Genomic DNA, 13207 nt, shown 5'->3' with positions numbered 1-13207 from the left:
CGCCCCAGGGAGGGAGCGGCACGGGGGCAGATGGGATCGGGATGGGATGGAACCCAGGCGGCTTGGGCACAAAGGATTGATATCGCACCTGAACCCATCAAGGTAGGCTCAATCTTGCATTGGAACTGGATAGGCGGATATGAGATGCGACATGCGTAAGAAAGATATCGTAGGGATTCTTTGTGTTTTTTATGGATACAGACATCAAACTATGGAAGAAACATTATTGTACCGGTCATGGTCCGAGGTCACCTATTTGTCATCCGCATCGTCTTCACTTAAAATGAGCTCCTGGGGTGGAAAAATCACAAGATGACATAGCCAATCTTGTCCAATAAGACTGAACACAAAAAGATGCTTGCAAGAGACCGAACAATATCCGCCAAACTTTACCACAAGATGACATAGCCAAAAGTCACTATACAATGCAGCACCGAATTATCTGCATCAAGGAATAAAATGACACCTCACAAAATGACATCTCACATATAAGGAATTAAATGATGCGGCGGTGGAAGATGCATGCACCGTCCGATGGGATGAGAATCGGGAGTCATGACAGGATGAAACTTGAGAGCTGCTATACATACAACTTTTGGACGATCAGACTAATGTGGTGTTGTGGACCCAAACATGAGAAGCGGGCCTCTCTTGTCGTATGAAAATCGTATGGAAACAATCGTACGCAAGGTAGTTTCGATGAAACTTTTTCGTTGGACGTCAGACTTGGAGTGTTTTCATGGTGTAGTAGAACATGCAAACTTTCAGTTCGTGCCTCGTCCTCTTCATCAGCATGGTCTCATCAAAAATTAACGTGCTTCTGCGTACAAGTGCATAGGTTTGCGAGATCAAGCATGCTGCTTCTTGCATTTTTTTTTCTCTCTCAAATACACGTAACCAAAGGATGGCTTTCATTTTCACTTAGGTTGGGAGAATAAGACTTACAAGAGCGACTGCATCAGTAACAAAGCCACCTACCCGACCTAGTAACTTCACCTATCACGCCTACCAGTATTGTGCGCCCAGGGATGCGGTTTAAATAAAAGGGAAAAATATTTTTTTCATCCCTCGATTATTTCAAAACTATACAAATGGTCCCTCAACTTCAAAATCAGCAAAACTTAGTCTCTTAACTTTTTAAACTGGATAAGTTTAGTCCCTCGGGCAACTTTGGGTGGTTTTCTGCCGATCTTTGAGCGGTTTTTGACTCGGATTGGCAAAGTGTGGGCCCCACCACCTCTCCCCATTTTTTAAACTTTAATTCCTGTTGTTTATCCCTCTGACTTACCTATGAACCCCACTGTAATGAGCATCTTCAACCTCAAACAGCTAGCACACGGTTCGTGTGTCGGCACCCTGGATGCCGGTGCTCTGAAGCTCGCCGATGACCAAGCCTGGCTCCGAAGGTGGCACGCGGCAGCATGCACTCCCTCGCCCGCTCCGGCCGGCGGCCGCGACGGCTCTATTTCTTGCTTGAGCTCTTGCGCTCAACGCTCCTTGTGGCTGAACGCGACGCGCTCCACCAGGAGTTGATGGGCTGCTGCGCATTGAGTAGCTCTAGGATTTGTGCTTGTGTATGTGCTACCGTTCGCGCTGAGTGTGCGTGCTGCGTGCTGGGTTGACGTTGCTGCTCTTGTCTGTGCGCGTGATTTGCGTGATGCGCTCGGTGTGCGAGGGCGACGAGGTGGTGGCCCGTGATTGCTGGGCGTTGTGATGACGGGACTCATGAACTCGCGGGTGGCGGCATCGAACGTGCACGACGGTGCGGGCCGGCGGGATGGCTGTAGGCCGGGTTCCTGATGCAGAGAAGGTGCAGGATGCCGAGGCATGGCGAGGTCAGCAGGGTTGGGACGGAGTTGTGCGTGCAGCCAGCGGGCACAGACGCACGCGACAGCTTGGCCTCGGCATACATGCGAGCTCGTACAACAGCAAGGTCAGGGCGGAGCTGTGCGTGCGGCCCGCGGGTCGGACACATGCGGCGGCAGCCTCCACGTCAACCCCGTGGGCGGCGCGCTGCGGGAAGCGCCCGAACGGCCTTACGGACATCTCCAAGGACTAGAGCCACCTCGCCGGAGGCCTCCATGCCCACGCCCTTCTCCTGGTGCTGGACGCGCATCAACTGCTTGATGAAATGCCTAGCCAAGTTCGAATGATAAGGAACAAGAAGATCCACACCTGGGATCGCCACGTGGACGTAGACCCGGTCAAAACCACACAAAGCAGCACGAGGGATTAAAATTATCTGGTTCCAGAAATTGTTTGAGGGACTAAGGTTTGCTAGTTTAAAGTTAAGGGACCATTTTTATATTTTCGAAATAATTAAGGGACGAAACATATACTTTTTCCTAAAAAAATTAAGGGTTATATATGCGGTTTCTTGCATTAACTGGAACTAATCTGAACGAGCTAAAGCGGCTGCCTGTAATGATGGTGAAACCGGTGGGCGTCGCACACCTGATGTGCGAACCAAGCTATCAACGGCCAATGATCAAATGTACATAATCGGATTCCAAAACCGGACCGGCCATCTGGAACACCATGAAATACTTAGGATGTGTTTGGTTACCTGCATTGTTTTCTAAAGGTTGCATGAGAAAAAAAAAGGGACAGGCTGAGCAGAGTCTGGTTGAGTAGATACAGGCCAAAATACGACGTTTGCATGTTGATTGATTACCTACATATAGATTGCCTGCATCGTGGAAGACTCCTCTACCCGGCGTTTGGTTGTATACATGCATCGCGATTAGGAGTTAACAACTACACTGAGCATAGAGGTTAAAGTAGAATGTTCACCGACTCCTCCGTCGGCTCCTTGGAGCTCCAACACCGTCTACCGTGTCTCCTTGCCGGCCTCCTCCTCTCGACGATAGACGGCGTTGACGGCGAGGACGACGCGCGCGACGGCGGTGAGTTGTTGTCCGCGGCCGTTGTGGGGCGGGTCGACGAACGGGATGGAAGGTAGCAGTGCAGGGGAGGGAGTGGCCCCGGCGAGGGCGGCCCGCGCCCCGGCGGAGCGAGGACAGGGGCTAGGGGAGGGAGTGGCCCCTGGCACGCAGCAGCCGTCGCGATTGGCGAGGACGGCCTGCGCCCGGCGAAGCGAGGACGGGGACAAGGGCGACGATGAGACGAGGTCGGACGGGGACAGTGATGGGTGGCGAAGGAGGCGGTGGACGCGGGCAGCGATGGCGTTGCAGACGCCGAGGAGCGCGACGCCAGCGTCCAGGTGCGCGGCGACAACGTGCTTTCCCTCCCGGGGCCAGCGGCGAAAGCTTCAAATATGAACACGAAATTCAACATATAGAGTGAACGAAACTATGATTCGATCGCCTGAATGGAATCAGAACATCGAGGTGCATATTTTTCGTGTACAGCTTATCACGAATCGAATCACAGTTGTGTAGAAGGGGTGAAGGGAATTAAAGAGGTGCTTAGAAGAAAATATGTGCTAACGATGCAGCCAAAACGGTGTTTTAAGAAGCATGCCATGTAAGCCCAACAATGATTACATACAACCAAACAGCCCAACACGAAAGAAAAACTGCATCCAGCGAGGCTGGTTGGGCTGGGTGCAGCCTACTAGACGCATCCTTGTTGATCTGTGTCGAGATTGCTCCACGCTCCCATTTGGGCAAGAGTACCCCGGCCTCAAGGGAGGACAGCTGAGCTTTCGCTTGGATCCATTGGGAAGTCGGTCGACCTTGTTTTCCAACACTGCTGGCAATGATCCACTCACAACTAATGAAGAAGACTCCCTGCACCAGCTTAGCAAGCTTTAGCTATGTCGTTACAGAAGTTGTATTTTGTTATACTCCAATATTTCATGCATACTCCACCATATACTAATATACAAAGGAAATATATGTATCCACTTCATAGCTCTCAACTACAATAGCATGGACGGTTAAACCAGTGAAGTTCCTAGTATTTATACTGCTATGACTATGATAGCTACTATAGCTGGAGCAGCCATAAAACTTTGATGAATCTACCTTACTTTGTCATGCAGAAGGGCAATCATGCAGCTAGGACATCAATATAACTTCTATGCTCAACCAACTGGCTGGCACGGACGTCCCATACGCATGAGATTAGCACACCCCAAATTCTAGAATGGAAGAAGAGCCCCAAGCATGTTGAAAATACAAATTAACCATCCTCAAAAAAAAATCGACATACTGTGTACACAGTTTACCGTACTGAATAGAAGAGTATATTGCAGTCTAAAACATGTATTTGTAACATCATTAGCTTAAAATATATTGATGGCCTAGTGACACTTCGAACCAGCATATTCCGCACGGATGATTTAATTTTAAAGTAGTAACTGTGGCGCGGCTTTCTCCACTACACCTCCGACATATATATGCAACACAGAGTTGTCTACGTAGCCTCCGCTTCCTCTCCAAAAAAGCTTAGGGTTCCTTTACCTCCCGCCTGTGTCGATGCCAGTCCGCCTCGTCTCCAATGGCCTTCGGGCCATGGAGGCGCAGTAGATTCCTTCCTTTGCTTGCGGGAGGGCTCCGTTTTTAGATATTTCTCTGAGTTTTGTTAGGGTTTACGTCCTGCTCGAGAAGGCGAGACGAAGGCAGCTCCCTGAAGATGGAATAATATTCTCCCCGTCTAGCCCCGCCCCAGTGGTGCGTCTAGCATCGTCGGTGGGCATGTGGAGGTGTGTCTCTAGCGGATCTTTCTTTGGTGGATCTTGCTCGGTTCTGGTCGTCATTCGTCTACGTTCATGTGTCTTTGGATTGGATCCTTCCGATCTATGCTATTCTTCATCGGCGGCGATTGTTATTTTGGTGCGCTGTTCTATGCGGCCTTAGCATGATGACTTTCTGATTGTGTTGTCCGACTCCGGAGAGGGAGGGGCAATAAAGGTGACGCGCCTCTGGCTCGCTTTAATGCTTGTAATCGTCGTTAGGTGGTATAGATCTAGACGAGGAAAAAAAGGCATGTGCAAAGCTAGTAATCATTGCAATTCAGATATCACTATACCATAATATATACAATCGATTTCCTAGTGCCAAATACCATGAGGAAAAGTGACCATGAAATTCTCTCTCTCTCTCTCAGTTGATGATCTTGAACGTAGATTCTGAAGATGAGTAGTTCCACATTTTCTATGCTCTATGCAACATTGATTTCAAGAATGTGCATGTAGATGACTGCGTTGTTTCTAAACCAGAAGTTGCAAACAACTTTTTGTGCAACTTCAGACTTGAGATGTGCAACATGATCGATTTGAAAATAACAATTAATCATGTGAGGTAGAAATAGCATGGCTACTATGGCTCCACACCTTTTTTATAAAGTTGTGCGGTTTTTCTGAAATTTATCACTGCTAACTTTGAATTTGATGCTTCTCACAACTAGATTTTTTCTTGAGCGCATTGTTTACACATTTGGGGTTTTGATTTGATAAAAACATAGTTGTATGATGTTGTTGTTTGTGTTTTCTAAAACTAGTTGATTCATACAGTAAGATTGAGCTGGCAGTGATGTGGTAGCAGCAGAGTTAGTGTGGGGCTAGCGCGAGATAGAGCCACCAACGACACAAGAGCGATGACGACAACTTAGTCGGTGCATGAGACCTCGCCAAATGGTTGGGTTGTAAGATAGGCTTGCTAGCTTCAATGGGGAAGCCGAGAGCGGAGATCTCATCAAAGTGGTTACGGTTGTGAGGAAAAATTACTATGGACAACACTACGCGTCGCCAAATGAAGCACGGATCGGATCGGTCGCCTCCATGGCCGTTGAATCATGTGTGCGTCGTCCGATCTCTGCCGCATCAATCACTCAGTTCTACCCCAACCATTTGCAACATGGCTCGTGTTGTGCTCGAGGGTTGCAACATGAGCCATGCATGTTTGCGCCATGTACAAAGCGTTTTCTATCATTGCAAAGTGGCCAATGTTGCAGCCGCAAAAAAAACCTCTTTGATGCTCGCCTCCGTCCAAACAGAGTTGCACCGACCACGACCTATGTTGCAAACTTCTGCAACATGGCCTGCATTGAAGTCATTGCCAAGGTTCCATCCATCAGAACATCCCTCATGTTGTAGTTGCTACACCATCCACATTGCAGTTGTCGCCAAGGTTCTTGTCATCGCAATATCTTTCACGTTGCAATCGTCGGCAAGGTTCCGACCATTGCAACATCTTCCATGTTGCAGACGAGAGATCCCTCGCAGCACAACAAGAGATACCTTGCAGCACCACTGAGTGGTGCACCCAGGCCTTGTAGCATCCTCGCATCGTGTTGCAGCAACGGTGGCATTGATGAGAAAAGAGCCCCCCCCCCCCACGTGCGTAGAAGTAGCCATCGACTCGTGTAGCAACGTGTGCCGAAATCTGTCTGGCCGAGTGGGGGAGGGCAGGAGGGAGCTTCCTCATCATCGATGATTGTGGGAGAGCTACATGGATGTTGAAGCTTTCATCCACTTTGAGAGGATTGGGCAATGACGGTCGATTGCCAGTCTTCGCCATCTAGCAGTTGACTGTACTGAATCGAAAATATCGTTGGAGCTAATTCGTGGTGGAGTTTTCTTAGCAAGTGATGCACAAGTAACATGCGAGCCAATAAGGCAAAGCCTATGCCAAATGTTTTGGTTTATTACATAATAGCAATCTTGGATCCATCTAAAAGGCCAGCACAACTCATCGGCCAAACTGATCTTTGCCAAAGATCAGTCGGGTTACAAGCCGTCGGATCTGACCCAACGTAGTCGTTGGGTCAGGCTGCCACCAGCGCAACACGAACGAATAATGCGGCCGCCCATCACAATATGGACATCCTTGTGGTTGCCATTGCAACATCGGCCATGTTGCGGTCATCGCAATTGCATGAGACACGCGTCGATGTGCCTGAACCACATGTTGTTACAACCCCATGATGTGCCTAAGGCACCAGCGACGTTGCAATCCATCGATGTGCTTGAAGCCCCTGACGATGTTACAACCCTCGAGCCCTTTTCGATGCACTGACCATGCCCCCCCCCCCCCACCCCGGTGGTTGCGCTTGCAACATCGTCGAGAAAGCCAGTTGCAACACTGGGTGCAACCATTGTCTTGCTACAATAACTGTCAGGTCGCAGCACCAACGACGCTTCTCCTTGGTCACGACCTAGAAACATCTTCTGCCATGTCGCGGCGTTGCTGCAACATCGACGTGTGATGGCAACCTCGCAGCATGGCAACTGCCCCTCGAAGCAATATTGTCTACTTGAGGTAGGCTTGCAGCCATGCGCTGCGTTGCAACATCTGCTTGCCGATGCAGGATGGTTGTGGGGTATGTGCGAGGGTGAGCTGCCAGAGTGGTAAGAGAAAAGAACAAGTAGGGGACGAGATCCAGGGAGAAAAGAGGTTGGGCGAAGAAGAAAAACAAAGGGTCAACAGGTGGTTGTGCTCACTGTTAGGCATAAGGGTAGATGGGGAAAGCGATGTGTGGGCCCTGTGAGGGAAACGTGGCGACCGCTCCAGTTGACGAATCGCTTGGTGTGATTAGTGGTTGTTTGTTAGTTCCCATGGTCGACGCTAGCCGTCAACACGTTGATCTTGGGAAGGGATCGTTTGTGTTGCTGGCTATCAGCTCTGTGTCCACATAGCATTCTACTGCTACCATTGCAACACAGATGATGTTGCGGTTGCCCATTGCAACATGAACGACATTGGGTGACCCATTGCAACATATGCGACATTGTGGAAGCCCATTGACGTTGTAGTCGCTCATTGCAACACGGATGGCGTTGTGGTCGTTCATTGCAACGCGGAAGGCGTTGCGGTCGCGCATTACTAGCACGAACGATGTTGTGGTCACCCCATTCAATACGAATGATGTTGCGAACCTACCACTCTTTGCAGCAGTGCTACCTCTACCCATGTCTTACAACTTATTTGGAAAGAGAGGAGAGGAAAGAGGGATCGACAACCTTGGAAGCTTCTGGAAGGAGGATGGAAAGAAAGGGAGCAAGCTTGAGGATTCATTTAGGAAAGATAAATGCTTACCGGAGGATAAGGATGAGGATGGATACAGATATACCTGGCCAAACCTCGGGCCGGGCCAGGCCTAGCCAAGTCCGAGGCAAAAGACGTAGGCCCGGGCCTGGCCCGGCCCGGCCATCGGGCTGCTTTTTTGGGCCCAAGCCCGTCCCGAACGTGTAAAAGCCCGCCGGGTCTCGGGCCGGGCCCCTTCAGAAAAACGCAAAAAAGGCAGGCCCGAGCCCGGCCCGGGAGCAGCGTCGGGTCGGGCCGGCCGGGCTGGGCTTCCCGTGGCCAGGACTAGATACAGAGAGGATAAGTGTGTGCGGATGGTTGATGAGACATGGATAAGTGTGTGCGGATGGTTGATGAGACATATGTATGGGTAGTTGGGTGGTGGCCGAAGCCACCGATGGGCGCACCCTATGTCGCACGACTAAAGCAGATCCAACGACTTCCTACGTCATTGGCGTAAACGACACGATCAGTTGGTGGACTTTAATCCTTTCTCAAAAAAAAAGAACTTCAGAAAATGTCATACACAAATTGCACAATCCTCCCACATAATTTTGAGATTTCCAGGTGTCCCGCACCTCCCGTGCTACGATGATACAGGAACTCGTCGTCCGTTGGATCGAAGATCCGACGGTCATGGCAAGAGTTGGCTCAAACTTGCAGAAAACCCCTCAAAGAGTATCATGATTCTGCGCAGGTCTAGAGGCTTCAACACTAAACGTTGATCTCCGATCTGACGGACCACAAATTCATGTATCAGGGTAACACGGGAGGTGCAGGAGCACCTGAAATTCTCCCCTCTCACATAAGCGCCGACGTGGGTGAAGGGTTTGACAGTTTCCCCTCTTTTTGTGCCGTCGCCGCCGGGCTCCGCCGGCCGTTGCCACCCTAAATCTCGCGACTTCGTTCGACTCCGATAAAATCATCTTGTGCTGGTCGCGGCGAAGGAGGGAGGGAGGAGGATGGCCGCGAACGACGGCGGCCCAGATCTGCCCGCCAACGCCCCCGTCGACGGCGACGGAGACGCCGGCGGGCCGTACATCCCCGCGGAGCTGGTCCCGGACATCGCGAAGCACCTGACGAGCCTGCACGACTTCTTCGCCCTCCGCGCCGGCTGCCGCGCCTACCGCGCCGCCCTCCCCAACTGCCGGGCCCTGCTCGCGAACCAGCCGCCGCACCTCCTCGTCCCCCACACCGCCGACCCCTCGCTGTCCCTCTTCAAGGTCCTCGAGCCCGGCTGCGCCGCCTTCTCGCTCGCCCTCTTCCACGTCCCCGACCGCCGCCTCCTCCGCTTCCGCGCCCGCCTCCCCTTCGCCAGGACCGGTGGCGTCCTCACCTCCGACGGCGCCCGCGTCGCCGCCGTCGACGGCGCCACCGGCGAGATCCTCGTCACCGACCTCCTCTCCGGCGCGCAGGCCCGCCTCCCCAGGCCCCCGCTGGAGTACAGCCGCGTCATCCTCAGCGGCGGCTACGTCTTCGCCCCGGCGAGGGGCCGCACCGAGATCCAGTACTGCAGCCTCTGGTACGCCCACTGGGCCGTAGCGTCCTACGGCGGCGACTTTGAGATCCAGGACTGGCGCATCGTCAACGGCGCCCTCTACGGGCTCCTCCCCTCCTGCGGGCTCGTCATGGCTTCGCTCCCCAAGGACAACACACTGGAGCTGTGGATGCTTGGGGGCGAATTCGACGAGGACCTTGAAGAGACTCTGAAGGAGACCGTGGGCGGATCATTGCTGGGGGAGTGCGGTGGCGAGCCCCTGCTTATCTGCAAGGTGGGGCGCATCGATCCGGAATACAAGATTTTCCGGTGGGACTTCAATGTGGGGAAGTGGGTGATGACGACGAGCCTCGGCGGGCGGACGCTGTTTATTGGCTACGACGATTTCGTCGCGTGCCTTGGTCCAGATGTTCCAGGGATCCGTGCCGACTGTGTGTATGGATCATTGCCATGGAGTGGGGGATGGAGCGAGTATTCTCTGGTCGATGGGACCTGTAAATGCTTCCCTGCACAGTATCCAGGTGAACCAGGGGTTGGTTTTGGGAGGCCGCAGGTGTGGGTGCTTCCAAGCTTGTTCTGCGACTACTGAGGTTCAATGGAATCGTGCACCAAGGTATGCTTGCTCTTGGCTCTCTTGTTGACAATTGTTTCATCACAACCTGCATGACATATACTCTCAGGCTCTTGGCTGTTATAAATTTTAATTGTTTTCATCCTTTAGATAGCATGTCTGTTTGAGTCTTACTCTATGAATTGAAATCCTGTTTACTGAGTTGCTGTGATGTCGGGAATATCCTCAGTTTGCTGCTTTAAAGGTGGCAAACCGTGCCACAGCCAAAGTTCCTTATCAATATGACTTTGCTAGATCTTGTCATGTGTATTTGAGGAAAATAAATAAATAATAACTTTATGACCTGAAATTAGCTATTCGACATCCATACATTAACAGATCATAATTATGTAGTGCTAGTATATCTGGTTGGTAATGTCAAACATGACCCAGGTGTCAGAAACTGCACTGTTGCTGATAATGTGTATGTTAAAACATGCGTTGGTGGAGCATGCAGCCTGCCATGCTCTAATGGTTGGTGAAGGTTCACGGAATTACTGATTGTTTCATGCTCTTGTGAAATAAAAAGCATTAAGTTCACAGAATTACTATTGTTTCACATGCCTTCATGTCGATAAGTATTTCATCAGAACTTGCATGTCAGCTGTTATAAATTTTAGTTGCTGTCATCCTATAGAATGCATGTGTATTTTGTTTGAGTGCTATTCTATGAGTTGAAATCCTGTTTGCTGAGTGCTGTGATATCAAGAAAATGCTCAGTTTGTGCTGCTTTAAAGGGGTCAGACATGCCACAGCCGAAGTTCTTTATAAATGTGACTTTGCCAGAGTTTGTCATGTGTATTTGAGGAAAATAAACAAATAAAGTTATTATGTGAAATTAGCTATTCTACGTTCATCCAATAACAAATCATAATTCTGTATTGCTAGCATATCAGGTTGGTAATGTCAAACATGACCCAGGTATAAGAAACTGCGTTGTTGCTGATGATGCATATGTTAAAACATACGTTAGTGGAGTCGAATGCAGACTACCATAATGGTTGTTGAAGGTTCACAAAATGACTGATTGTTGCATGCTCTTATGAAATAAAATATGGATGTGTCTACCTCTCATCTACTCCCTCTGTTCCTAAATATATGAGGTTTTGGCATTTCAATTTGAACTACCAAAATGTCTTATATTTAGGAACGGAGGGAGTGGATGAGAACTAACTATGTCATCTAACTCCTACACTGTTGGATTTTACGCGGAGATTCGTGGGGATTTTTTTCTTTTATTTTTTTGTTTGTTAATCAAATAGTGTAGGAGTTATATGAGACTTTATTAATTCTCATCTAGATGAAAATTAACAAATTCAGTAGAATATATAACCTGCATTGGCAGTCATTTACCCTTGATGTCAAAGCTATGTCTGTTGTTTCTTATACTTGCTAGTACATGCCTTCTCTCTAGTAAAATTCATATATTCATGCCTTCTCTCTAGTAAATTCATGTATTGTGGTTCATCGTTTGTTGCCGGTGCCAGAATTTTGTGTGTTACAGTAAACAAGGTAACCGCTCAATATTTTCACTTGTCATATTTTCTGCTTAAATGCTGTCTACTGTGAGAAAATATTATGTGATTCATATATATTATTAGAACTTACGCGTACTTCTGTTGCTATTGCAGGAACCTGATTCTAATAAAATCTACATGCGATTAGCTTATATTGGGGAAATAACTTGGCAAGATGCTTGTCTCCGCAGTCTGCTGTGAACTGTAGTCGATGTAGACATCGCCCTATTGTGAAGCCGAAGTGGAGTTCCTGCATAGAGCCGAGCCTTTGTGCGATGCAACGAAGAATCATGCTTTCAGTTGAAAAACTTTGAGTCATGCTAAACTTGTTGCTCCTTTTAAACTTTTACCATAGGGATGGTTTTGGTTTGCCTCCAAGGATCAAGATTAACAGTGTGGTTAACTATAATATGTCTGGTGTTATCTTGGATTGTTTCATCTTCTTTATGTGTTCGATGTTGTGTTTTTATACTTCATAATCTGAATCCATATTCTTCAAAAGGAGCAGATATGTAATTTACTGCAGGAAGTGATACTAACAACATATAGTATTTAACGATCAACTCTCAAAACACCAGCATGAGGAATAACAGAACAGAGACGCACACAAGGCACTCTCTGAAATGCACGAGGGTTCAGTACGCTAGTCCATGTACACTCGGAGCATCTCCAGCCGCGCCCCTAACAGGCCCTTCCCAGGCGTTTAAAAATTGGCCCAGGAGCTCCTTTTTTGCCGGTTTGGGCCGAAATTGACGTCGGCGGACCCAGGCCGAACCCGGCGCGTTGGGGGGCGCCGGGGCGAACGGTTTTGGCGCGAAAGAGTCGTGGGCCAGCCGCGTTAGCGAGACGACGCCTCGTCTTCCCCCAGAGCGTCTCGGTTTCCCGCGGGGAATCAATGGCAAGGCTGCCGTCGGTCAGCCTTCCATTGATTCCTCACGGGCCAGCGCGTCACGGGCGGCCCGGCGACGCCTCCCCTCCCGCCACGCGTACACACAGCGAGGGCTATAAAGACGCGCCGCTCCCCCTCGCCGCTGGCCACACCAGCCCGAGCCCAAACCAGCCGCCGCCGAGCTCTGCTCTCTCCCGTCCGTGCCGCCGAGCTCTATCTCCCCCGTCCTCCCCTTCCCTCCTTCCCTCTCCAACGATGGCCGAACGCTTCCCCGGTGACGCCGCGGCGGCCAACGGCTTCGGCCGCCGCTCGCTCCAGTCGTCGGAGGCGTGGCTTCTATTCGAGGCCAACATCCCGGCGCCGCCGGACATGCGCGTCGGGCCAACGGGGTGGAGGCTCAGCAACGGCGGCGTCCCCATCCCCCCGGTGCCCGACGTCGACGCGCGCCCCGACATCTTTGCCGCCGAGGTCGACCGCGTGTGGTCGTCCCTGACTGAAGAGCAGCGCGCCCTCCCCCAGTACGCCGCCGACAACCACGTGGCATGGGCGGAGTATTTCCAGCGGCTGGCGTCCACGAACGGGGCGCCAGTCGTGGGGGGCATCAAGAACAGCGACAGCCGCCGCCTCTGGTGGGGCGTCCCCGGCCGCACATTGCACGGGGTGCTGGAGTACCTCGAGGGCGGCAACAACCCGCCGCTGGCA

The 13207-nt window shown here is 50.7% G+C and overlaps 1 protein-coding gene across 1 annotated transcript; it reads left to right on the top strand.

The window, feature by feature from the left end:
* Positions 1-8945: 8945 nt before the first annotated feature.
* LOC123051297 (uncharacterized) lies at positions 8946-12095 on the top strand (the record flags this gene model as incomplete). The annotated part of the gene is given in 2 exon segments (XM_044474143.1): positions 8946-10102; positions 11731-12095. A coding segment is annotated over 1 exon segment (1125 nt). The 3' UTR covers positions 10079-10102; positions 11731-12095.
* Positions 12096-13207: the final 1112 nt, after the last annotated feature.

The sequence above is a fragment of the Triticum aestivum genome, chromosome 2D (genome assembly GCF_018294505.1).
Source record: "Triticum aestivum cultivar Chinese Spring chromosome 2D, IWGSC CS RefSeq v2.1, whole genome shotgun sequence".
In the NCBI taxonomy this organism is placed as follows: Eukaryota; Viridiplantae; Streptophyta; class Magnoliopsida; order Poales; family Poaceae; genus Triticum; species Triticum aestivum.
Note: the sequence above shows the minus strand (reverse complement) of the source record. Positions and strands in the feature narration are given on the sequence as shown.